At 50.8% G+C, this 26,707-nt stretch overlaps 3 protein-coding genes across 10 annotated transcripts in view; 2 read left to right on the top strand and 1 right to left on the bottom strand.

The window, feature by feature from the left end:
- The window catches only part of LOC147626487 (uncharacterized), a 376,917-nt gene that overhangs the window by 72,628 nt on the left and 277,582 nt on the right, over positions 1-26,707 (top strand). The window lies entirely within an intron of this gene.
- Positions 1-26,707, bottom strand: part of LOC147626488 (uncharacterized) — a 235,916-nt gene that overhangs the window by 23,593 nt on the left and 185,616 nt on the right. The window contains exons 2-3 of one of the 5 annotated variants that reach the window (XM_086816557.1): positions 26,412-26,525; positions 25,909-26,271 (exon numbers count right to left, since the gene is read on the bottom strand). The exons of 2 other annotated variants lie outside the window; for them this stretch is intronic. In XM_086816557.1, the coding sequence (XP_086672683.1) occupies positions 25,909-26,266 (358 nt within the window). In that variant the 5' untranslated portion in view covers positions 26,267-26,271; positions 26,412-26,525. Of the gene's footprint in view, positions 1-25,908; positions 26,278-26,411; positions 26,660-26,707 lie in introns of those variants that run through there. 2 more of the 5 variants (XM_086816558.1, XM_086816556.1) reach the window with 2 other exon arrangements.
- The window catches only part of LOC147626492 (uncharacterized), a 39,754-nt gene that overhangs the window by 9,834 nt on the left and 3,213 nt on the right, over positions 1-26,707 (top strand). The gene's annotated exons all lie outside the window — the stretch shown is intronic.

The raw sequence follows: 26,707 nt of genomic DNA, 5'->3' as shown, positions 1-26,707 counted from the left end.
AGCCAGGACAGTCTTGTCGTTATCTGGGTTTTCAGGTTGGATTGGATATTACGTCTCAGCAGCAGTTTGATCCGGTTCTGCAGTCACTTCGTCGGAAGCTATGCCATTGGTCAGCTTAGCATTTATCTCTTGCAGGACGGGCCCCTGTGGCCAACCAGGTCCTCCTGGCCTCTGTTTGGTACATTGCTTCTTGCTGGATGCTTCATGCGGGTGTATTGCGGCAGGTGCGACGCCTGATCCGCAACTTTCTATGGAGTGGTCAGGATGGCACTGTTAACACCAGAGCCAGAGTTAGTTGGGCGACGATTATCCTGCCCACGGCAGAAGGAGGCCTTGGTATTATTGATCCTGAGATGCAGTGTCGTGCTTTACTTACCAAGTTTATTGTCCGTGGTTTGTTCCCTGGAAATGAATCTTGGAAGATGTTGTTCAGATCAGTGTCGCACTCTGTGTCACCTCGCTTAGGTACTCGAGATGGTCACACTTGGTCTGTTGGCATTCGCTATATTTTTTCAGATGCGCCTTTGCAGACAGCTCACCTGTCTCCCTTTATGCGCTCTATTTTAGACATTTGGTCTTCTATGCGGCAGAGTTTGCGGAGGCGTCCTCCTGCTTCATTACCAGAGATTGAGCGTTAGCCTCTCATTTGGAGTCCCCATGTACTGGATGAAGAGGGTCGTCAGCTTGGACAGAGGACGCACATTGACTGGGCTTCCTGGGATCGTGGTCCTGCTGCTTCTATGTATGTATGGTCCCAGACACGTCAGCTCCCAGCGGATCTTATTGCGGAGGAGTTGTCCATTGGCAGGGGTGTTATCCCTCGTTTGGCCGAGATTGATGCAGGTATACCTGAGCTTTGGGACAGCGCTGTTTGTGGTTTACATGAGATGCCAGAACACATTGGCTGGTTATGTATGTTTGGTGATGAGGGCACTCCATCTCTTGTTTGGAGTTCACACTGTCACTATCCTATGCTGTTTATCCCTGTGGGTGTCCCGGACTGCTTTGGTCATGTCAGATTACAGTATCATGGTTTGGGATGCCTGGAGGAGTTGAGGCAGTATGATTAGACTCCCATTCGTGTGGTGGGGTCATACAGAAAAAGGCGGGAGGTGGATCTGTCTTTTCACATTGACATTGCCCCCAGCTGGCGATTATGGATTTGGGAGGGACGCCCCCTTTCGCAGTTGTATTGGGACCCTGGAGAGTGGGAGTGGCCAGCTGTAGACCCAGGGGCTCGTCATGCATCTTTCTTTGCATACTCTGTGCGCATCGGGAGACATTGCTTGCTTCGTCGTTCATTGCATAGACCGACTCGCTTAGGCACATGGCTGCATGCTGGTCTCTCTCATGCCTTTTTGACACAGTTCTGGACTTCCATATGGAGTTGGAGGATCTCCCACAGGATCAATTTTTTCTTTTGGATGGCTGCTCATGCGGGTCTTGCAGTCTCTCTGACATTGCTCTCTTAAGATTTCTGCAGTAGAGAGAGTGACAAAGAGAGTGGCAGTGAGAGTGGTTTTCTGCTATCCTTGGCCCCTGGCATTTCCTCTCCGCAACTTTATTCAGGTTTCCCCAACTAGGATGGCGTCTACGCCGGTAGCGAGTTTCCACCAGGAGGCTCCCCCACCACCTCTTCGCCAGTTCGTGATCCCAGAAAAAGTGATGGATGGAGCGGACGCTTCGAGCCGAGTCCTCAGAGAGACAGCAGTTGTGGGGCGCATTTCAGGCCGCGCAATCACCCGAGCTACTTTGCGTGATCACCTGCAGGCTGCTATGGGGACCCACCAGGGCCGGGTTGTGGAGGTTTCTTGCCTAGGCCGCGGGATTTTCATGGCCTTACTTTCTGACTCTGCTTCAGTGGCCGCTCTCTGTGCAATTGCTCCCATCTTAGCTGGTGGCCGGGCCTTGTACATCCTGCCCTGGTACCCTTCCTTCACTGAGGACGAGTTTGAGGCCGACAGATTGCTCCTTGGTTCCCTCTCACACTCTCTCTGCCTTCCCTTCCTCGCCAGTTTGTGCAGGAGGACTTTGTGGTAGCTCTAGCATCTGACCTGGGGGCTGTTGTTCCTGGCTCCGTGCGCCTTTCCGCTGGTCCTCCTCGTGTTCAGTTGTTTGTCTCCTCCGACATCCCGGATTCTATTCTTGTCACTGGTCGAGGTTGATGCCGATTTATCCAGTGCCTTTTTGTTACTGGTAGGCCAGGCCAGTGTCTCAGGTGTTATGAGATGGGACACATGGCTCGTCATTGCCCCACCCTTCCTGCACCTCGTCAGGGAGGGCCTTCCTCGGACTAGACCAGAACCCAGCAGCATCGCCAGGGGAAGGCGCCGGCTCGGATAGATATCCTCTCTTCGAGTCATCACCCCCCCCCCCCTCCTCTGCTCCTGCTCCTCCAGCTGATGAGTGGAGACCTGTGCCGCGCCGCCACAGTTTTCAGCAACGCCAGCGGTCTGCCCCTTCTGCTCCACCTGTTGACCTCGCCCCTCCAGCTAGGCCTCTTTCGCCGGAGATCTCTTCAGTCCCAGGTACTCAGTTTTCCTCAGAGAGGGATCTTCAGGCCCCACCAGCTGGACTACAGGCATCTCATTTCCCCCCTTTACCCTCGCCACGGGCGTCTGCTCCATCGCCCCAGTCCCGACCGCCTGCACAGCCAGTTCAGCTGCCAGAGCCTGTACCTATGCAGGTCGATACCCGTTTCACACCTACTCCACTTCCTCTTTCTGCGCCCTTGGTTGCTCCTCCACTACTGCCTCTACTTGCACCCTTGGTTTCTACTCCACTGTTGCCTCCGCCCCCGCCGCCTCCCACCGCCGCCTCCCAGAGTGCCTCGCGCATTCCTTGATTTCAGTCCGCCAGCCTGGGGTGCAGATCGTGCAGAGTCTAGTGGTCATGCCTTGGGCCCCTTTCTCATCAGGACTTACTTGTCACAGCGCTCAGCTCGAGTTAGTGCTGGTTTTCAGTTTGTTGGTGGTGTCTCTGCACCTATGCGCTCTTTTGTTCTACCTTTTGGTGGGTCGGAGGTATGGTCAGAGGAGAGTGCTACAGTTTGTTCGTACCCACACTCTGGCACAGTTGCAGGATTGGCTTGGTACTCATCTTGACGATGGCTGGCTGGAGTCTTTGGTTCCCCACTGCTGTGGTGCCATACAGTGGTTAGATGCAGAGTCTTGCTTCTGCTTGCCATTGGTGATCTTCTTACAGGACTCCTTCTTGAGTATCATCAGCATACTCCTGATCAACCAAATCGCGCTCACCTGCTAATGGCAAAGCAACACCCTGAATGTCTCTCCGACGTGCATGAATGAAGTCCGAAAGCGCCTCGCCCACAAAAAGGTATAGATATACTGCCAGCGGGCATCCCTGTCTCACTGAGCGGGAGATGTCAAAAGGTCTGCCAACAAAACCCCCAATAGTGACTGCACTCGATGCTGACCTGTAGAGAGCAGAGACTCCAGTGATCCACTGCTGCGGAAATCCCATGCGCAAAAGAGTCCCCTCTAAAAAAGACCAGTCCACCCTGTCGTAGGCTTTCTCAAAATCGAGAAACAACAAAGCAAGGGGGGGTGCTAGTAGAGCGAGCCCACTCGACAGCCTGGTGATAGCAAAAGATGTTATCGAAGATGCTGCGATCCTGGATAAAAGCAGTCTGAGATCCATGAATGATGTCTGGAAGAAAAGGTCTCACCCGAGCTGCCAGCATAGTCGCAAATATCTTATATACCGTCGAGAGGAGGGTAATAGGTCTCCACTGACGCAGAAGTGTGGTATCCCCACCCTTAGGTATAAGAGATATAAGTCCTGAGCAAAGAGAACGTGGCATAGAACCCGAATCATATATCTCCTGTAGGCCGCGAAGCAGAACCCCAGAGATAGCATCCCAATGTGTGACGAAGAACTGTCTGGTGAGACCGTCATCTCCCGGACAGGAGACGGGATCAAGAGCATCCACTGCCTCTCGTAGCTCCTGCACTGTAAACTCTGAACAAAGAGTGCGCGCCATACCAGCAGCGACCGAGCATCTCGTATGAGTCCACACAGTATCTCTAGCATCCTTAATCTCAGCTGTGACCGGATCAGCACTGAAAAGAGACTCATAATAGGAGGTAGCAATGTCAAGAACACGGTCAGGGTGAGTCTGCAAAAGTCCCTGGTCGTCTAGAACAGCACGGAGAGAAGTACCAGAGGGTCTCTCCCTGTGTGCAGAAAAGAAGTCTTTGTTCATCCTGTCACCAAGCGCTACCCAACGAGCCGCTGTCATGTGACTGGAGAACTCAAATCGTCTCTCCTGAATCTCCCGAATCTCTGCAAGAATCTTAGCATGGGTACCAGCATAATGTGCATCACCTGGATGGGACTGTAATAGCCGCTGGACCGAAGCTAAAGGAGCAACCAAGGAGCGCGCGCGCTGGGCCACCACACGACGACAAGCGGAGGTGGTCTCCCTACAAGAGATGCTGGACTCTGTGATACAGGTGGCCAAAAACTCGGCATGTGAGTACTGTGTAGAGGGATCATGAGGTATAGGATCAGCACTACATATCTGAGAAACACGATCAGATAAATCAGGATCTGAGAGCAATCTGTCCGGAATCCTAGATCCCCGCCTCCCAGCAAGGCGACGCGCAAAAGTAATATCCAAAGAAAGAGGACTATCATCGGACATAGAAGTGCCAGGGCAAATACAGATGGAGCCACCCAAGAAAGAAGCCCAATCTCCAACATAAAATCTATCCAACCTCTCTAGTAAGCGTCCCTGCTGACGGCGCAAGCCCCATGAGAAGCTTAAGGAGCGAGGATGGTGAGCAAAAGAAGGCGTATGCCACGCATCCACAACATGAATACATAACAAAAATCTCTCCAAGGCATCCTGCTCTGACCGCGCAATAGATGTCAACACAGGGGCAATCTCCGCCTGGTAGTCCTGTGGAGACTCAATGTTGTTGAAGTCTCCTCCGACAACCCAAGAATCAACTGACAAAAGCATAGGAGAGATGGCATCCACCAAGAGGCTCCAAAAAGCCGAACGTGCTCGAGCATGGGTCGGAGCATAAATCGTCAAGAAGCCAACCCAAGCATCCGCAATCCTCAGTACCACAAACATTGCCCTACCAGGCACCAATATATCATGCTGACACACCGAGCTCACAAAGGCGGAGCTGACAGATATGCATACCCCACAACTGTGACCAGAATCCCCAATAGATGGTGACCAGTAAGTACGGGATCCAGTGCCCAAAAGATGACCAACGGGATGTGCCAACTTATGCTCCTGCAGCATCAAAATGTCCACAGGTGATGAAGTGGCACTAGCAATCTCTCTCTTGAGGCGGGATGCTCTGTTCCCAACTAACCTCGAAGTGCGTAAACCATTAACATTCCAAGAGAGGATACGCATGATAAAAAACCGAGAGTAAAAACTGTACATCCAAGAGCAAAAAACTGTACATCCAAATGAAGGCCAATGCAAATACATCCATCAAGGCCAATGCAAAGGCAATCTGAAGGCATGAAACTGTACATCCATAACCATAGCCATAGAGGCCAGAACAGCAAGGCAACCATAGTAGCCCCGGATAAACATCCAACAAGGTGACTGGCCGGTCTATACTCCTGAAAAGGGAAACCACAAGACTACATCCCAAAAAGCAGTATGTCATCCATGATGAAAAGCGCATATAGCATCCCTGTAACAATGCAGAAAAAACTGTCCACATCACAATCTCTGCCTCTTGGAGGAAGCTGTCAACTCCAAAGAACCAGCCTGCGGCGGAAGATGTGCAATCCTCTTCCCCATGGCAAAAAAATGAACATCTGCAAGCCACTGACTAACCACAATCTGCATACATCTCAAAACAACAGCCACCCTCTTGACGCCCCATATCTTCATCGAGGAGGGCATCGTGAAGGAGTCCTGTAGACAAATAACCGGCGGCAGACAGAAACAGTAATCTGCATCCAGCCACTCGATAGCGCCACAACAGTGAGGGAACAGTGACTGGAACCAGGCCGTATCGAGCGGAGAGCCAAGCCAACCCTGCAACTGGGAGAAAGTGTGAGTACTAACATGCTGTAAAACACTCTCCTCAGACCAAACCTCAGAGCCAGCAAAAGGTAATACAAAGGAATGTAGCGGACTAGAGAGGCCACCAACAAACTGAAAGCCTGAGGTAACTCTAGCAGATCGCTGTAACATGTAGACCCTGATCACAAAGGGGCCTAACTCATGAGCACTGCTCTCAGCGCGATCTGCTCCCCAAGCTGGCGGGCTGTAGTCCAGGAACGCACGAGGTACTCGGGGAAGTGGCGGAGGAAGGGGCAGCAGCGGTGTAGAAGCTGGAGGAGCAGGTAAAGCCCAGGGAGTAGAAGGCCTCACGGGACGAGGCAGAGGGGATCGCTCGTCAACCTGCATGGCAACAGGCTCAATAGGCGGATCCATCTGGAGAGGCGGCTGAGACTGGGCAGATCGGGGGGATGCCCGAGGAGAGGGTAAGGGTGGAAAGTGGGAAGCCTGAAGGACAGCAGGTGGAAGCTGACGGTCAGGCTCTAAGGAGAACTGAGTGCCAAGAACCGAAGAGATTGCCAGCGAAAGAGGCCTGGCAGAAGGCTCAAGCTCAACAGTCGCTGCAGGAAGGTCGTGGAGCTGTCTCTGTTGAAAAGTATGACGGCGCGGCACTGGCCTCCACTCCCCAGCTGGAGGAACAGGAGCAGAAGGGGGGGGATGGCGACTCAAGGAAGGAATGTCTGTTTGAGTCGGAGTCTTCCCATTGTGCTGTTGCTGGGCTCTGGTCTGGTCACCGGAGACACTGGCCAGGTCTGCCAGTGACAAAAAGGCGCTGGGTCAAGCCGCAACCACCGCGTCCAGTGACGAGAATGGAATCAGGGATCTCTGAAGAAGCAAACAACTGAACTCGAGGAGGCCCAGCAGAAAGGCGCACAGAGCCAGGAACAACAGTCCCCAGGTCGGACGCCACTCTCTCTCTCTCTCTCTCTCTCTCTCTCTCTCTTTTCTTTTTTTTTGGGAAGCACAGATCTGTATTACTGGGTATGAGAAATCCCCAAAGTGCCAGTGGTGGCCTACTGTGGGGGCATACAATCATAATATCAGTGGGTGACCTGTATGGTCACAGGATCACGGTGGTGTGTGAGAGGCGTGCAATATGAACCACAGTGGTGGGGTGTACTCCCATCTGGCATGTCCTCCGATCATCCTGAAGAAAAGTGAAGAACAGCCCCATTTACGAATGAAAGCCTATCATCTGTTCTGAGCAGAACGAGACGGTCGAGAGGAAGCATCATAAATGGAGCATAGAGAGCGGATCAGATCCACCCAGATCATGACAAGGGTGTCACGTGACGATGGTTATGTGTGACCAAGAACATGTATGCAGCGTGATCTCCAAATGTTCCACATAGCAATCGCAGAAATCAATGTGAAGACATCATCCCTGTGCCAGTGCTCCAAGTAGCGTGAGTCTGGAGGGATCATACTGAGGCATCCCCGCGAATACCCCATCGATGTAAGCATAAGAATAGGGTCTGTATCCTCCCCCTCAAAAAATATATGTGGGCCAGGCCAAGGGAGAAGCCACAACACAGATCCCCAGCTGAGAAAGCCTGCATGCAACCCTGCCCTGCTGAGCAGTAAAGCCACTGCTCTCCACACGGAGAAGGCAGAAGGACAGGACCACAGACAGTGGGCCTGAGACTCTGAAACATGTAGATGACAGCGGATGCATATGGGATCATGACCCATCTGAGCTCCCCAAGTGCCATCTGCAAGACCCGCATGAGCAGCCATCCAAAAGAAAAAAGTGATCCTGCGGGAGATTCTCCAACTCCAGATGGAAGACCAAAACTGTGTCAAAAAGGCATGGGAGAGACCAGCATGAAGCCATGTGCCTAAGCGAGTCGGTCTATGCAAAGAACGACGAAGCAAGCAATGTCTCCCGATGCGCACAGAGTATGCAAAGAAAGATGCATGACGAGCTCCTGGGTCCACAGCAGGCCACTCCCACTCTCCAGGGTCCCAATACAACTGTGAAAGGGGCGTCCCTCCCAAATCCATAATCGCCAGCTGGGAGCAATGTCAATGTGAAAAGACGGATCCACCTCCCGCCTTTTCCTGTATGACCCCACCACACGAATGGGAATCCAATCATACTGCCTCAACTCCTCCAAGCCTCCCAAACCATGATACTGCAATCTGACATGACCAAAGCAGTCCGGGACACCCACAGGGATAAACAACATAGGGTAGTGACAGTGTGAACTCCAAACAAGAGATGGGGTGCCCTCGTCACCAAACATACATAACCAGCCAATGTGCTCTGGCATCGACCACGAACGGCGCTGTCCCAGAGCGGAGGCTCTCTCTCTCTCTCTCTCTCTCTCTCTCTCTCTCTCTCTCTCTCTCTCTCTCTGTGCTAAAACTATAGAAAACCTGAAAAATTATTTTCCTGAGCGAGCCGGGAGGAGGCGGCTTGGGGGCGACGAGAGTGGAGGAGGCGGTCTGAAGGGTTAATTTAATTTTGGGGGTTTAGGGTAAGGCTACGGGCTGGAGAATGCAGGCCGAAGGGGAGAGAACGCCGGGGTTGAGCGGGCTGAAAAGGCAAAGCTAGGCTGGCTGGGTCGGGCAAGCTGGACCGGCAGAGCAGGCTGAGCTAGGACGGCGGAGCTCGCTAGACCAGGCAGGCGCAGGCGGAGAAGCAACGCGAGGGCGGAGCTTGCAAAAGTAGGCGGAGCAACAGAGGGTGCAAGCGGGACGGAAGAGCGTAAGTAAACAAGGCAGCAATGACGCGATAGCACAGCGGCAACGCGCGCGCAAGAAGCAACACAGCAGAGCGCGCGACAGCAAGGAGCTCACACCAACAAGCCACAACGGGGGGGGGAAGCGACTGCTAGGGATTGCAAACCAAGGTGCGGCACGCAGAGCTGAACACAACACGCTCCTCTCTCTCTCTCTCTCTCTCTCTCTTTTTTTTTTTTTTTGGGGAGCACAGATCTGTATTACTAAGTATGAGAAATCCCCAGAGTGCCAGAAATAGCCTACTCAGGGGGCATACAAACTATAGATCAATCAGAGACCTGTAAGTAGGCAGTGCTAGATCACGGCGGTGCGTGAGATGTATGCAATATGAACCACTGTGGTGGGGTGTACTCCCATCTAGCATGTTCTCCGACAATCCTGAAGAAAAGAGGCGAACGCCCCCATCTATGAAAGCCTGGCGTCTATCCTGAGCGGATCGTGACGGACGACAGGACTCATCATAAATGGAGCGTAGTGAGCAGATCAGATCTACCCATATCATGACAAGTGTGTCGCATGTCGATGGCTGTGTGTGACCAAGAACATGGAGACAGCGAGCTCTCCAAATGTTCCACATCGCAATCGCAGCAATCACAGTGAAGACATCGTCCCTGTGCCAATGCTCCATCTGTCGTGACTCTGGCGGAATCATACTAAGGCATCCCAGCGAATACCCCATCGCTGTAAGCATAAGAACAGGATCTGTATCCTCTCCCTCGAAAAATAAGGCAGCTGGACAGGACCACAGGCAGTGGGCCTGAGACTCTGAAACATGCAAATCACAGCGGACACAGATGGGATCGTGGCCCATCAAGGCACCCCATGTGCCAACTGCAAGACCCGCATGAGCAACCATCCAAAAGAATAAAGTGATCTTGCGTGGGATCCTCTAGCCCCAAATGGAAGTCCAAAACTGTTTAAGGAAAGCATGGGAGAGACTAGCATGCAGCCATGTACCCAAGCGTGTCGGTCGATGCAGCGATCGACGGAGTAAGCAATGCCTCCCAATGCGTACTGAATACGCAAAAAATGATACGTGCCGAGCCCTCGGCTCCACAGAAGGCCACTCCCACTCACCAGGGTCCCTCCCAGATCCATAGTCGCCAACTGGTGGCCATATCCATGTGAAAAGATGGGTCCACCTCCCGCCTTTTCCTGTAAGAACCAACCACACGAATGGGTGTCCAATCATACTGCCTCAATTCCTCCGGGCATCCCAAACCATGATACTACAATCTAACATGGCCGAAGGAGTCAGGCACTCCCACAGGAATAAATAGCATAGGCCAATAGCAATGAGAGCTCCAAACAAGAGATGGTGTGCCCTGATCACCAAACATACATAACCAACCAATGTGGTCCGGCATCATATGTAAGCCCCGAATGGCACGGTCCCAAAGCTCTAAAATAGCTGCATCAATCTCTGTCATCCGTGGAAGTACACCTCTGCCTATAGAGAACTCCTCCGCAAGCATAGAAGAAGCTGGCCCACGATCCCAGGAAGCCCGGTCAATGTGTGTCCTCTGTCCAAGCTGACGACCCTCTACATCCCGGACATGGGGACTCCAAATGAGGGGCGGACGCTCAATCTTTGGCAATGAAGCAGGAGGACGACGCTGCAAACTCTGCCGCATGGAAGTCCAAATCTGTAATATAGAGCACATAAATGGTGACAGATGATCAGTGTGCAGAGGGGCATCTGAAAAAATGTAGCGAATACCAGGAGACCAAGTATGACCATCACGGGTACCAAAGCGCGGTGACACTGTATACAAGACTGATATAAAGAGCGTCTTCCAAGTTTCATTGCCCGGAAACAATCCACGGACAATGAACTTGGTAAGTAAAGCGCGGCATTGCATCTCAGGATCAATAATACCAAGACCTCCCTCTGCAATAGGCAGTATGATCGTCGCCCAGCTAACTCTGGCTCTGGTGTCAACAGTGCCATCATGACCACTCCATAGGAAGTTGCGGATCAGGCGACGAACCTGCCGCATCACACCCGCATGGAGCATCCAACAGGAAGCAATGTACCAAACAGAGGCCAAGAGAACCTGATTGGCCACCAGAGTCCGTCCTGCAAGAGATAAGTGCTGGGATGACCAATGGCATAGCTTCCGGCGAAGCGACTGCAGAACCGGAGCAAACTGCTGCTGAGGTGTAATATCCAAACCAACCTGAAATCCCAGATACCGGCAAGTCTGTCCTGGCTGTAGCCAAGTGAACCCCTCTGCTACACCCCAAGTCGGTACATCCTGTGATCCAACCAGCATACCATATGATTTGTGCCAGTTGATGCGAGCACCACTGGCCAAACAATAGACATCCAAAACTGAGCGTGTAGCATCTAGCACCGCAATGGCGTAAAGAACCATCAACAGAGTGTCATCAGCATACTCCTGATCAACCAAATCACGCTCACCCGCTAGAGGCAAAGCAACACCTTGTATATCTCGCTGTCGTGCATGAATGGAGTCAGAGAGCGCCTCACCCACAAAGAGGTAGAGATACACTGCCAAGGGGCATCCCTGTCGCACCGAGCGAGAAATGTCAAAGGATCTGCCAATAAAACCCCCAATAGTCACTGCACTAGATGCTGATTTATAAAGAGCTGAAACTCCAGTGATCCACTGCTGTGGAAATCCCATGCGTAAAAGGGAACCCTCAAGAAAAGACCAGTCCACTCTGTCATAGGCTTTCTCAAAATCGAGAAACAAGAGAGCGAGGGGGGTACCAGTAGATGTGGCCCACTCAACAGCCTGATGGTAGCAAAAGATGTTATCCAAGATGCATCGATCCTGGATAAAAGCGGTCTGAGATCCATGAATGATATCAGGAAGATAAGGTCTCAATCGCGATGCCAACATAGTAGCGAATATCTTATATACCGTGGGGAGGAGGGTAATAGGTCTCCACTAGCGCACAATCCCCTCCTTTAGGTATAAGAGATATAAGCCCTGAGCAAAGGGAACGTGGCATAGATCTCGAATCGTATACCTCCTATAGTCCTCTGAGTAAAGCCCCAGAGATAACATCCCAATGTGTAATGAAAAATTGACGGGTAAGACCATCATCCCCTGGACAGGAAGCAGGATCAAGAGCATCCACTCCCTCTCGTAACTCCTGCACTGTAAACTCCAAACAAAGAGTGTGGGCCATGTCAGCTGTGACTGAGCGTCTCGTATGAGACCAAACAGTATCTCTCGCAACCTCAACCTCGGCTGTGACCGGGTCAGCACTAAAGAGATCCTCATAATAGGTAGTAGCAACGTCAAGAACACGGCCTGGGTGAGTCTCCAATAGTCCCTGGTAATCCAGAACTGCCCGGAGAGTAGTCCCAGATGGTCTCTCTCTCTGCGCGGTAAAGAAGTCTTTGTTCATCCGGTCACCAAGCGCTACCCAACGAGCCGCTATCGCGTGACTGGAGAACTCCGATCTTCTGTCCTGAACCTCCCGAATCTCTGTAAGTAACTCAGAATGTCTACCAGCAAAATGTGCATCACCCGGATGGCACTTTAAAAGCCGCTGTACTGATGCCAATGGAGAAGAAACTCAGCATGCATAAACTGTGCAATAGGAGCCTGCAGTATGGGATCAGCTTCCCAAATCTGAGCAATGCCAACAAATAAATCAGGACTGGAAAGCAACCTATCCGGAATCCTGGACCCCCGCCGAACTGCAAGGGGTCGCGCAAAAGTAATAGTCAATGAAACAGGGCAATGATCTGACATCGAGGTGCCGGGCCAAATGCAAATGGAGCCACCCAAGAAGGAGGCCCAATCTCCAATATAAAATCTATCCAGTCTCTCCAATAAACGGCCCTGCTGACGGCGCAATCCCCAGGAGAAGTCCAAGGAGCGAGGGAGGTGAGCAAAAGAGGGCGTACACCATGCATCAACGGCATGAATACATAGCAAAAATCTCTCCCAATCATCCTGCTCTGACCGCGCAATAGAAGTCAACACAGGGGCAACCTCAGCCTGGTAGTCCTGAGCAGACTCAATGTTGTTGAAATCTCCTCCAACAACCCATGAGTCCACTGACGAAAGCACAGGAGACAGGGCATCCACCAACAGGCGCAAAAAAGCAGATCTAGATCGAGCATGAGTCGGCGCATAAATCGATAAGAAGCCAATCCGAGTATCTGCAATCCTCACAATCACATACATAGCCCTGCCAGGAACTAAAATACCATGCTGACACACTGAGGCTACAAAGGCCGGGCTAACTGAAATGCATACGCCACAACTATGACCAGACTCCCCAATAGAAGGTGACCAGTAAGTACGAGACCCAGTGCCCAAGAGACGGCCATAGGGGTGTGCTAACTTATGCTCTTGCAACATCAAAATGTCCACAGGAGAAGGAATGGCACTGGCAATCTCTCTCTTGAGTCGGGAGGCTCTATTCCCAACTATCCTTGAAGTGCATAAACCATTAACATTCCAAGATAAGATATGCATAGCACCACAAATAGAGCAAGAACTGTACATCTATAAGACAATACATCCCATAAGCCAGCATGGCATCCATCCACAAAGTGTACATAGCGTGCCTACAAGATGGCTAGCAAAACTGACAGCATCACAATCTGGGGAACCATAAGACAATACATCCCATAAGCCAGCATGGCATCCATCCACAAAAGTGTACATAGTATGCCTGCAAGATGGCGAACAAAACATATCTGCATCACAATCTCTGCCTCTTGGAAGAGGTTGTCTTCTCCAAGGAAGCATCCTGTGGAGGAAGACAGGGAATCCTCTTCCCCTCCGCAAAGAAATGTACATCAGCAAGCCACTGACTAACCACAGTCTGCGTACATCTCAAGGCTGTAGCTACCCTCTTGATGCCCCAAATCTTCATCGAGGAGGGCATCGAGAAGGAGTCCTGTAAGAAGATCACCAATGGCAAGCAGAAGCAAGACTCTGCATCTAACCACTGTATGGCACCACAGCAGTGGGGAACCAAAGACTCCAGCCAGCCATCGTCAAGATGAGTACCAAGCCAATCCTGCAACTGTGCCAGAGTGTGGGTACGAACAAACTGTAGCACTCTCCTCTGACCATACCTCCGACCCACCAAAAGGTAGAACAAAAGAGCGCATAGGTGCAGAGACACCACCAACAAACTGAAAACCAGCACTAACTCGAGCTGAGCGCTGTGACAAGTAAGTCCTGATGAGGAAGGGGCCCAAGGCATGACCACTAGACTCTGCACGATCTGCACCCCAGGCTGGCGGACTGAAATCAAGGAATGCGTGAGGCACTCTGGGAGGCGGCGGGGGCGGAGGCGGCGGTGGAGTAGAAACCAAGGGTGCAAGTAGAGGCAGTAGTGGAGGAGCAACCAAGGGCGCAGAAAGAGGAAGTGGAGTAGGTGTGAAACGACCTGCATAGGTACAGGCTCTGGTAGCTGAACTGGCTGTGCAGGCGGTCGGGACTGGGGCGATGGAGCAGACGCCCGTGGCGAGGGTAAAGGGGGAAAATGAGATGCCTGTAGTCCAGCTGGTGGGGCCTGAAGATCCCTCTCTGAGGAAAACTGAGTACCTGGGACTGAAGAGATCTCCGGCGAAAGAGGCCTAGCTGGAGGGGCGAGGTCAACAGGTGGAGCAGAAGGGGCAGACCGCTGGCGTTGCTGAAAACTGTGGCGGCGCGGCACACGTCTCCACTCATCAGCTGGAGGAGCAGGAGCAGAGGGGGGGGTGATGACTCGAAGAGAGGATATCTGTCCGAGCCGGCGCCTTCCCCTGGCGATGCTGCTGGGTTCTGGTCTAGTCCGAGGAAGGCCCTCCCTGACGAGGTGCAGAAAGGGTGGGGCAATGACGAGCCATGTGTCCCATCTCATAACACCTGAGACACTGGCCTGGTCTACCAGTAACAAAAAGGCACTGGATAAATCGGCATCAACCTCGACCAGTGACAAGAATAGAATCCGGGATGTCGGAGGAGACAAACAACTGAACACGAGGAGGACCAGCGGAAAGGCGCACGGAGCCAGGAACAATAGCCCCCAGGTCAGATGCTAGAGCTACCACAAAGTCCTCCTGCACAAACTGGCGAGGAAGGGAAGGCAGAGAGAGTGTGAGAGGGAACCGAGGAGCAATCTGTCGGGCCTCAAACTCGTCCTCAGTGAAGGAAGGGTACCAGGGCAGGATGTACAAGGCCCGGCCACCAGCTAAGATGGGAGCAATTGCACAGAGAGCGGCCACTGAAGCAGAGTCAGAAAGTAAGGCCATGAAAATCCCGCGGCCTAGGCAAGAAACCTCCACAACCCGGCCCTGGTGGGTCCCCATAGCAGCCTGCAGGTGATCACGCAAAGTAGCTCGGGTGATTGCGCGGCCTGAAATGCGCCCCACAACTGCTGTCTCTCTGAGGACTCGGCTCGAAGCGTCCGCTCCATCCATCACTTTTTCCGGGATCACGAACTGGCGAAGAGGTGGTGGGGGAGCCTCCTGGTGGAAACTCGCTACCGGCGTAGACGCCATCCTAGTTGGGGAAACCTGAATAAAGTTGCGGAGAGGAAATGCCAGGGGCCAAGGATAGCAGAAAACCACTCTCACTGCCACTCTCTTTGTCACTCTCTCTACTGCAGAAATCTTAAGAGAGCAATGTCAGAGAGACTGCAAGACCCGCATGAGCAGCCATCCAAAAGAAAAAATTGATCCTGCGGGAGATCCTCCAACTCCATATGGAAGTCCAGAACTGTGTCAAAAAGGCATGAGAGAGACCAGCATGCAGCCATGTGCCTAAGCGAGTCGGTCTATGCAATGAACGACGAAGCAAGCAATGTCTCCCGATGCGCACAGAGTATGCAAAGAAAGATGCATGACGAGCCCCTGGGTCTACAGCTGGCCACTCCCACTCTCCAGGGTCCCAATACAACTGCGAAAGGGGGCGTCCCTCCCAAATCCATAATCGCCAGCTGGGGGCAATGTCAATGTGAAAAGACAGATCCACCTCCCGCCTTTTTCTGTATGACCCCACCACACGAATGGGAGTCTAATCATACTGCCTCAACTCCTCCAGGCATCCCAAACCATGATACTGTAATCTGACATGACCAAAGCAGTCCGGGACACCCACAGGAATAAACAGCATAGGATAGTGACAGTGTGAACTCCAAACAAGAGATGGAGTGCCCTCATCACCAAACATACATAACCAGCCAATGTGTTCCGGCATCTCATGTAAACCACAAACAGCGCTGTCCCAAAGCTCAGGTATACCTGCATCAATCTCGGCCAAATGAGGGATAACACCCCTGCCAATGGACAACTCCTCCGCAATAAGATCCGCTGGGAGCTGACGTGTCTGGGACCATACATACATAGAAGCAGCAAGACCACGATCCCAGGAAGCCCAGTCAATGTGCGTCCTCTGTCCAAGCTGACGACCCTCTTCATCCAGTACATGGGGACTCCAAATGAGAGGCTAACGCTCAATCTCTGGTAATGAAGCAGGAGGACGCCTCCGCAAACTCTGCCGCATAGAAGACCAAATGTCTAAAATAGAGCGCATAAAGGGAGACAGGTGAGCTGTCTGCAAAGGCGCATCTGAAAAAATATAGCGAATGCCAACAGACCAAGTGTGACCATCTCGAGTACCTAAGCGAGGTGACACAGAGTGCGACACTGATCTGAACAACATCTTCCAAGATTCATTTCCAGGGAACAAACCACGGACAATAAACTTGGTAAGTAAAGCACGACACTGCATCTCAGGATCAATAATACCAAGGCCTCCTTCTGCCGTGGGCAGGATAATCGTCGCCCAACTAACTCTGGCTCTGGTGTTAACAGTGCCATCCTGACCACTCCATAGAAAGTTGCGGATCAGGTGTCGCACCTGCCGCAATACACCCGCATGAAGCATCCAGCAAGAAGCAATGTACCAAACAGAGGCCAGGAGGACCTGGTTGGCCACAGGGGCCCGTCCTGCAAGAGATAAATGCTAAGCTGACCAATGGCATAGCTTCCGACGAAGTGACTGCAGAACCGGATCAAACTGCTGCTGAGACGTAATATCCAATCCAACCTGAAAACCCAGATAACGACAAGACTGTCCTGGCTGCAGCCAAGTAAACCCCTCTGCCAAACCCCAGGTCGGTGCATCATCTGAACCAACAAGCATACCATATGATTTGTGCCAGTTGATGCGGGCACCACTGGCCAAGCAGTAAACATCCAAAACTGAGCGTGTCGCATCAAGGGTCGCAAAGGCATAAAGAACCATCGATAGAGTGTCATCAGCATACTCCTGATCAACCAAATCGTGCACCCTGTATATCTCTCTGACGTGCATGAATGAAGTCCGAAAGCGCCTCGCCCACAAAAAGGTATAGATAAACTGCCAGCGGGCAGCCCTGTCTCACTGAGCGAGAGAGGTCAAAAGATCTGCCAACAAAACCCCCAATAGTGACTGCACTCGATGCTGACCTGTAAAGAGCAGAGACTAAAGTGATCCACTGCTGCGGAAATCCCATGAGCAAAAGAGTCCCCTCTAAAAAAGACCAATCCACCCTGTCGTAGGCTTTCTCAAAATCGAGAAACAACAAAGCAAGGGGAGTGCTAGTAGAGCGAGCCCACTCAACAGCCTGGTGATAGCAAAAGATGTTATCCAAGATGCTGCGATCCTGGATAAAGGCAGTTTGAGATCCATGAATGATGTCAGGAAGAGAAGGTCTTACCCGAGCTGCCAGCATAGTCGCAAATATCTTATATACCATCGGGAGGAGGGTAATAGGTCTCCAGTGACGCAAAGTGTGGTATCCCCTCCCTTAGGTATAAGAGATATAAGTCCTGAGCAAAGAGAACGTGGCATAGAACCCGAATCATATATCTCCTGTAGGCCGCGAAGCAGAACCCCAGAGATAGCATCCCAATGTGTGACGAAGAACTGTCTGGTGAGACCGTCATCTCCCGGGCAGGAAACGGGATCAAGAGCATTCACTGCCTCTCGTAGCTCCTGCACTGTAAACCTCGAGGAAAGAGTGCGGGCCATATCAGCAGTGACAGAGCGTCTCGTATGAGACCACACAGTATCTCTGGCATCCTCAATCTCAGCTGTGACCGGATCAGCACTGAAAAGAGTCTCATAATAGGAAGTGGCAATGTCAAGAACACGGTCTGGGTGTGTCTGCAAAAGTCCCTGGTTGTCCAGAACAGCACGGAGAGTAGTACCAGAGGGTCTCTCCCTGTGTGCAGAAAAGAAGTCTTTATTCATCCGGTCACCAAGCGCTATCCAACGAGCCGCTGTCATGTGACTGGAGAACTCAGATCGTCTCTCCTGAATCTCCCGAATCTCTGCAAGAATCTCAGCATGGGTACCATCATAATGTGCATCACCCGGATGGGACTGTAATAGCCGATGGACCGAAGCTAAAGGAGCAACCAAGGAGCGCGCACGCTGGGCCACCGCACGACGACAAGCGGAGGTGGTCTCCCTGCAAGATGTACTCGACTCTGTGATACAGGTGGCAAGAAACTCAACATGTGTGTACTGTGCAGGGGGTCATGTGCTATAGGATCAGCACTCCATATCTGAGAAATACGATCAGATAAATCAGGATCTGAGAGCAATCTGTCCGGAATCCTAGATCCCCGCGGCCTTGCAAGGGGGCGCGCAAAAGTAATATCCAAAGATAAAGGACTATGATCTGATATCGAGGTGCCTGGGCAAATGCAGATGGAGCCACCCAAGAAAGATGCCCAATCTCCAATATAAAATCTATCCAACCTCTCCAGTAAGCGGCCCTGCTGACGGCGCAAGCCCCATGAGAAGCCTAAGGAGCGGGGATGGTGTGCAAAAGAAGGCGTATGCCACGCATCCACAGCATGAATACATAACAAAAATCTCTCCCAAGCATCCTGCTCTAACTGCGCAATAGATGTCAACACATGGGCAATCTCCGCCTGGTAGTCCTGGGGAGACTCAATGTTGTTGAAGTCTCTCTCTCTCTCTCTCTCTCTCTCTCTCTCTCTCTCTCTCTCTTTTTTGGAGTATCCAAGGCTATATTATGTCGTACTGTATCCCATAGACCGCCAAATGGCCTCGCACTATGGGCAGAACAAATCAAAGAGAAAAGTACAAAATCAAAAGATCAAGGTGGCTGATGTGATGCATGAAGAATCAGCCACTCGGGCACAGCATAGTGCCATACCATGAAGCCCCTGTCAAAATGAAAGAACAGTGAAGACCGCCCCCAAGTATGAAGAAAATCAAATCTCCGCTGTTGTGTAGCTCTAGAATCCCCCTGTGAAGCATCCCACTCACTACAGAGAGAGCGCAGTAACTCGGACCAAATGATATGCAAGGTGTCCTCTGCAGAGGAAGGCTCGTGACTAAGAACATGCATGCATCGAACCTTCCAAATACACCACAGTGTGATAAAAGCAATAGTGGCAACAATAGGCTCCCTACTCTGGTCAGCAGCATCGCGAACTAATACGGGAATCATGGAAAGTGAACTCCCATAATAAGTCGCAAGGGCCAGTAAATAAACGGGGTATGTAGGCTCCCCCTCGAAGAAAAGGTGTGGGCCAGAGAACTGCAGAAGCTAGGAGACTGCACCCCACGTGACATAGCCCTAACAAACACCCACACGAGAGAGTAGGCAAATAGATCTCCAGATCGACTGCACCTGAGCACAAGTCCAAAAGCAGTGTCTGTGTGACTCTGGCAAGTGAGCGATGCAACGTAAACAAGAAGAAGCATGACCCATCTGTGCTGACCAGGTCCCAATAGCCAACCCAGCATGAGCTACCATCCACATTGACTCAGAACATACATGTGAATGCATGGGAAAGGCCAAAATGCAGCCATGAGCGCATTCTAATAGCTGCCTGTAGTCATGTGTGAGAAATATAGCTCTGCCAATCGGTACTGAGTACTCCAAAAAGGAAACTACAGGGTCTGATGAAAGAACAGCTGGCCATAACCACTCTCCAGGATCCCAAGACAACCCAGACAATGGACGCCCCTCCCAAATCCACAATGTCCAAAGAACAATCTCGTCCAGCTCAATCTGTGGATCAACTCTTTGTACCTTGCCTTTGGAACCAACAACGTGGATGCGATGCCAATCGCAAAGGTCAAAGGGGAGGCAGAATCTGAATGCAATAATCTGAAATCATGAAGAACCGCAAAGAGAATATCACCATGACGGGCCTAGGATGGCAGAGAGTCTGTCGTCTCGAAAAAGCCCACCACCTTGCCAAAAAAGATTTGACTCTCCATCTGAGGATCTGCCTCAATCCAATGCTGTGGGATAGCAGTATCAATCTCCTGCATATGAGAAACAACACCCTTGCCAATAGAGTAAGTGGTGGCTATCAAATTTGTATCAAGGCATCGAGCGGCCAGCCAAGACTGTAAAGATGCCGCAGGGCCCCTGGCCCAAGCTGCCCAATCTATGTGATTACGTAAGCCCAACTGTCGACCCTCTACATCTAGAACCTTGGGATTCCAGATGAGAGGCTGACACTCAATCTCCTCTGTAAGGACCGAGTGCCGATGAATAATGCACTTGCGCAGAGCATGCCAGACCCGAGAATGAAACGCAAGAAGTAAGATCGTGAGAGCTGCATCACTCAAAATGAATCTATAAGGAGCCCAGTCACCTCCCCTAGCGGGGGTCGAGTGCAAAACTGCATGGCGAAGAAAAGATTTCCAAGGCTCGTTCCCACGGAACATTCCCCGAATGATAAATAAGAGCTCTACTCTGTATATCAGGATCAATGATACCCAAACCTCCCTGCGACCGAGGCAAAATGCATGTGTGCCGAGCAACCCGAGCTCTAGTGTCATGGGAACCATCAGATCCAGTCTAGAAATAGTTGCGCACCAAGCGCCTGAGCCTAGAGATCACACCAGGGTGCAGCATCCAACACGAGGCAATGTACCTGATTCACCACAAGAGCCCATCTAGCCAGAGATAAATGATAAGCTGGCCAATGAGTGAGCTTCTTGCGGATGGAATCAAGTACCGGGAAGAACTGCTGGGCGGACTCACATCCAGGCCAATCTGAAATCCCAAATATCTGCATGATTCACCAGGCTGCAACCATGATGAATCCATCTGTTGTCTGTGCCAACAAGAATACCCGATGATTTATTCCAGTTGACACGACCGCCGCTAGCAACACAGAACCTGTCAATCATACCTCGTACTCTATCACGCGTATCCTCAGAGAACTCCGTGATCAAAAGAGTGTCATCTGCCTACTCTAAATCCAGTAGCTCAGTCTGCTGCCCCGCAGCGATCGGCAGATGCAAGCCGGGAATGCGAGTGGACTGAGTGCACAAATAGGATGACAGGGCCTCTGCAAAGAATAAGAACAAGGAAGGAGCAAGAGGGCAACCCTGTCTGACCAATCTGCCCAAGGAGGAGTGGCAGCTAACAAAACCTCCAATGGTGACCGCACTGGTCGCGGAGCGGTAGAGACCTGAGATGCCTCTAATCCATCCGTCTGGAAAGCCCAATCTGGCGAGGGTACCCTCTAGGAAATCCCTGCCGACTCTATCATAGGCCTTCTCAAAATCGAGGAGGACTACCAAACGCTGAGAAGAAGACTTGACCCATTCGGCTGCAGCTTAAAAAGTAAACACATTATCAAGTATGCACATGTCCTGTATGAAAGCTGTCGGAGATCCATGAATGAGTAAAGGCATAAAAGGCTTCAACCGAGCCGAAATCAAATGAGCCATAAGCTTGTAGGAGGAGGAAAGCAAAGTAATAGCTCTCCACTATCGTAGCAAAGTAGGGTCCCCCCCTTTGGGGATAAGTGCAATCAATCCAGATGTCATAGGATGGGGGCATGCTACCAGTATCAAACATTTGCTGTAAACCAAGGAGCAAGGGTCGGTGCAGCAACTCCCAGTACTCTAGAAAAAACTGCCGGGTGAGACCATTATCTCCTAGGCAAGAGGAGGCATCCAAGGAGCCGACTGCAGCCCGAAGCTCTATATCCGTGAACGGACGCATAAGGGAAGCAGACATGTCTGGGGTGACTACCATAGGCACATGAGACCAGACCTCATCTCTAGCATCAGCAATCTCAAAAAAGAGTCTCAAAATAATCAGCTGCCAAGGCTAAAACTGCATCGGGCTGTGAGTACAATACCCCATCCGAGTGCCTGATGGCTCTCAAGCAAGAACCAGAGGGGCGCTCTTGAAAGGTGGCAAAGAAGTCCTTGTTCATAGTATCAGCTTTGGTAATCCACTGAGAGACCGAAGCATGATAAGTGAACTCAGCCCTTCTTTCCAAAACTAGAGAGAGCTCTGCCCTAGCCTCACTCTCCTCCTGAGCAAGATAGGAATCCTGTGAGTGCTGCTCCTATAGCCGATGAATAGAGGCAAGGCAAATATGGAGGCCCTGCTCACTGGCAGTCAAGAAACGTCTCCGCGCAATCGCATGATGACGACACGTCTCACTAGAGACAGCAAGGCAATCCAAAATAAAATGTGCGTAATCTAAGGGGGGGACCTCAGGAGAAATACGTCAGATGTCCTCCAGTTGGGTATGCAAAGTGTTAGAAGACAAAACCACATCTGGAATCCTGCAACCCCAGTGAGGAGCATCCGGCCTCTGAGCTACAATGCGGATAGAGACAGGAGCATGATTTGAAAGCGCAGTGCCTGGCCATATCATCATAGAACCACCAATCCTAGATGCCCATGCACCAATGTAGAAGCGATCCAGTCTCTCCAATAGCCGACCGGCCTGTCTACGAAAACCCCATGAAAATCGAAGGTACCCTCTGTGTGCAGAAAAAAGACTGCTCATGGCACGCATTTGAAAGTCTCAAAGCAAACAGGAACCTGTCCCAAGCATCAATCTCAACTGTAGCAATCTCAAACAAATGAGGAGTGTCAGCACGATAGTCAGAGTTAGATTTAAGGTTATTGAAATCTCCTCCCACTATCCAAGAGTCCACAGGTGGCAATACATCCACAATCTCATGCCAGAAATCTGCTCTCAGACGAGCATCCGTAGGCGCATAAACACATAATAAACCAATCAACTGATCACCAATCTGCATCGAAACCCAAATGCATCTACCAGTAATCAATGTCCCGTGGTCCCTAACACGAGATCCAGCGCGGGCCCACCAAGAAGCAACACCTCCACTGCAAGACATCACTCCCGTGGGAGGCTCCCAAAAAGTGTTCGAGTTGCCTGGGAGAATCTTCCCACAGGATTGTGTGTCTGCCAGGGAGAGTTTGTGCTCCTGCACAAATAAAACATCCACCTCACCAGCCACATATCTGTGCAAATCCTGTCTCAAAAGAAGTTTCCTCGCACCACACTGGCGAGAGCTATGTAACCCATTGGTGTTCCAAGTGACAATATGCAAGTCCATCATAACAGTAAAGACCACAGCAAGCATACATCATTGGCAACCCACAATGAGCATACATCTAGTAACCCACAATGAGCATACATCTAACTGCGCTGGGCCGCTGGCGCTTGGCCTCTGGCCGAGAAACTAGTTGATCAAACCTCCTTGAGTCTGGAGGAAGCAGAAAGATGTCTCCCCCAGGTCTAAAATCAAGTGTCGAGCTAAACCATCTCTACACATATGGTTGAGAGCATCTGAGGGCCTTGCAGATTCTCTTCACTGACCACTGAAGAGTTTTCGAGGGAGGGGACCAGGAGTCTGCAAAACAGAAGAGCACTGGTAAGACATATCTACAAAGACCATTCTCTCATTTCGCCCTACCAATGCAGTGGGTGATCTGGAAGAGTGAGATATCAGCTACAAGTGCAGGTGCCCAGTGAGACGCTGCAAAATCTGAGTGCATGTGAAAGAAAGGGCCGAATCCTCTGACTAGTCCTCCTGCTGCCCAGTGAAAGGTAGGAGGAAAGAGAGGAAAGGAATCCTCTCACGCTATGGAGCAAGCAGGGTCTGATGACGAGAGCAGTATACTCGGATCTCAAGAGGGCCAGAGTCATCCGCACTAACACCTGCCAAATCAAAAACGCCATGATATAGGTGCACTGTCCATAAATAACTATGAAACCTTCTTCCCCACAGGGGGTGCCTATCTCGGGGCTGGCAAGAGCACCAAGGCCCGAGAGGGCGAAGAAGGAAGTACTGGAAATTCTGTATCCATCGCACCAAACCCAGCAAAAGGAGGAGGTATAGGAGGTCCCAGAGGAGGAGCCGAAACGTGCACCTCCTGCGGTGAAGCAGGAACCAAGGAAAGGCAAAGGTCCTCCTGAGAACCCTCCTCTGACACAATGAAAAGTGAAGGGGCAACCTGCTGCTACTATCTCTGAGCACTAGAAGAGGGTGGGGCATCCCGAGTGACTGGTGCCCTAAAATGATGACGACGATCAACTGTGCGCCAGCCCCCTGTCTCCGGGGGGTGGGTAGCACACGGCTACTAAGGGGTCGCGGCTGCTGCTGCTGCGAAGTGTGACGCGGATGCTGTGCCTGAGCCTGCTATCTGGGGCGTCGAGTAGGGTGAGGCCAATCATGAGCTAAGTGTCCAAAAGACTAGCAGCCCAAGCACTGGTCCGGTCGGCCAGTGATAGATACGCTGGCGAAAGGAGAGTTGTATAATCTGACCATCTATTTTGTATTATCTTGGTCTCATAGGTCATTCTAGACGTTAATATAACATTTCATTTCATTTCTCTCACTTTGGAGGTAATTTCTCTCTTCAGCTATTCAGATGTGAGACGTCAAATAGTGCTTTATTTTTAGAACAATTTTATTTTTGAGTGCTAGCAATACGCTTTTAGCCAAAAAGAATAAAAGGAGGGTGAGACCCTCATTGTAGCACATCAAATCTCGCATGAAACCTCATGTTGTACAGTAAGCATGCCATAAATATAAAGTAATACCGAAAGGGGCACCAAGGTTTGAGGCTAGTATCTCTAATGCAGAAGCATGCTAGCTCCCATGTGCAAGTGTTCGTGAAGTTATTTAACGTGTTCTTCTCATTTTTTGAAGTGTTCTTGATCCCCCACCACCCGTTCAAGTTATTGAGGCTGATTTCAACTATACAAGCCGGTCATCTCAAAAGTAAGAGCTGTAAGAGTCCGTTCAAACTGTAACTGCATGCAAAGTGTAACACACAGCCGATGAAACTACTCTATCCACCACAGATAGAGAAGCGTAACTGAAGAACACAATCATGCTCACTTAAGGGTGTGCGCATAGTAAACTGAAAGCAAAGAGAATGTTGGTAACGGTGCAAGCTACTTGATGATGACCCTTCATCTTCCCTCGATGACACAATCTTGCTGACTTGAGGGTGTACGCATAGTAAACTGAAAGCAAAGAGAATGTTGTAACAGTGCAAGCTACTTGATGATGACCCTTCGTCTTCCCGCAATGTTACTCTTCATCTGCTCGACGGGTACGGCAAGGCTTGTTGCTGCTAACTGTCTCTTAAGCAATTCTATCACCCCCTGAGTTCTTGACTTGTGAGTCCGAAAAACAAAGGGTTCTTTATACAGGTTTGGTTTTTGAGTTCTAGATCGAGCAAGATCAAAAATCAAAAACTGGAAAATCAATAACTCACCAAAAATGAGTGCTTTTGGTGAGAAATTGACCCCAAACCTATAAAGTATCAAAACCCCTTATTTTCTACATGAAATTTCATGATTCTAAGATTCTGAATGGATGCCTATGTGGCTCGTCTAGAGACCTAGAGACTCTCGCAGACGGCATAGGGCAACTTTAAAAAGTGGCCTAAATGCAAGCAGGTTTCTAGGTACTGTGGTGTGCACTAACATGCACCTTGCTGGTGACGGTAACCTGCGCGTCGAGAGGTGGTGCATGTAACACGAAGCATTTGGGCTTCCATTTCAACCACATCTGAAGTGGGGGATCTATCTAGTCGGCTTTACTCGCATGTCCAACTCCAAGGTCATCACCACGATCCATGTGTGTGTGTTGGGGGGGGAGGGGGGTTAGGAGGGGGCTATTCATCATGACATGGTTCAGACTACCATACTTAACCAAAAACTCTTTACTAAAAACCAAACATTCACCTAAACAAGCAAAAATAAGAGAATTTTACAACACCTTAATTCTTAAACTAAGCTCAATCCTACAAATTAAAGCACTTCACAAACAAAGCACCTGCTCTTGAAGTTGATACTCCTGGCTTTTCTTCCTCTAGCAGGCTTTCTGCCATCTTCATTCTAGATTCCACTAGACGTTCATACTCTTCTTTCAACATTGTTAGTGCATCCGCATAGGCAGGAAGGTTCATGTCATCGATACCAATGAGAGCGCCTTCTTCTATCACGTTGAGGAACTCCTCCAATGGACCAGGACTCACAGCCGGACACCAAAAGACCATGTCAGATGTCTGCCGACCTTTGGCGAAGCAGATGAGACTTTGCCTTCTGACTTTGCAAGTGAATACATTTTCTGAAATGCTCAGCTTTTGTTTTGTCCTTAGATCTTTCACACGTAGGTACTGCTTCTTCGGCATTGATGCTGCAGCTTACAGACATAGACATTACTGACTCTCTCTCTCTCTCTCTCTCTCTCTCTCTCTCTCTCTCTCTCTCTTCTCACACACACGCACACTCACAACGCATGATCTCTCTCTCTCAAGCGCAGGCTGCAGCTCATACCTGTAACCTACAGAGGTTGGGCACTGGGCAGTGGGAGGAGGGCTGCGGGCAGGCTGGGAGTCAGGACGAGGAGATGGCGCGGCAGTAGCCGGCTCAAGCTTGTTACACAGCACGCTGCAGCAGACACAGTGTTAGCTTCAAGTTTCAACTCAGCTTAAGTTAGGCTTTTTTACACACGGCGCCCCAATCGCAGCCCATTACTGGGGTACTCAAAAAAATACGTTGCACACACCCTCACTTGGGAAAAAACAAAAAAGCAACGTTCGCTTGGAAAAAAAAAAGGCTGCTGAAAAGGT

The sequence above is a fragment of the Cibotium barometz genome, chromosome 22, assembly GCF_041138505.1.
Source record: "Cibotium barometz isolate CiBa-2024 chromosome 22, ASM4113850v1, whole genome shotgun sequence".
NCBI lineage: Eukaryota > Viridiplantae > Streptophyta > Polypodiopsida > Cyatheales > Cibotiaceae > Cibotium > Cibotium barometz.
Note: the sequence above shows the minus strand (reverse complement) of the source record. Positions and strands in the feature narration are given on the sequence as shown.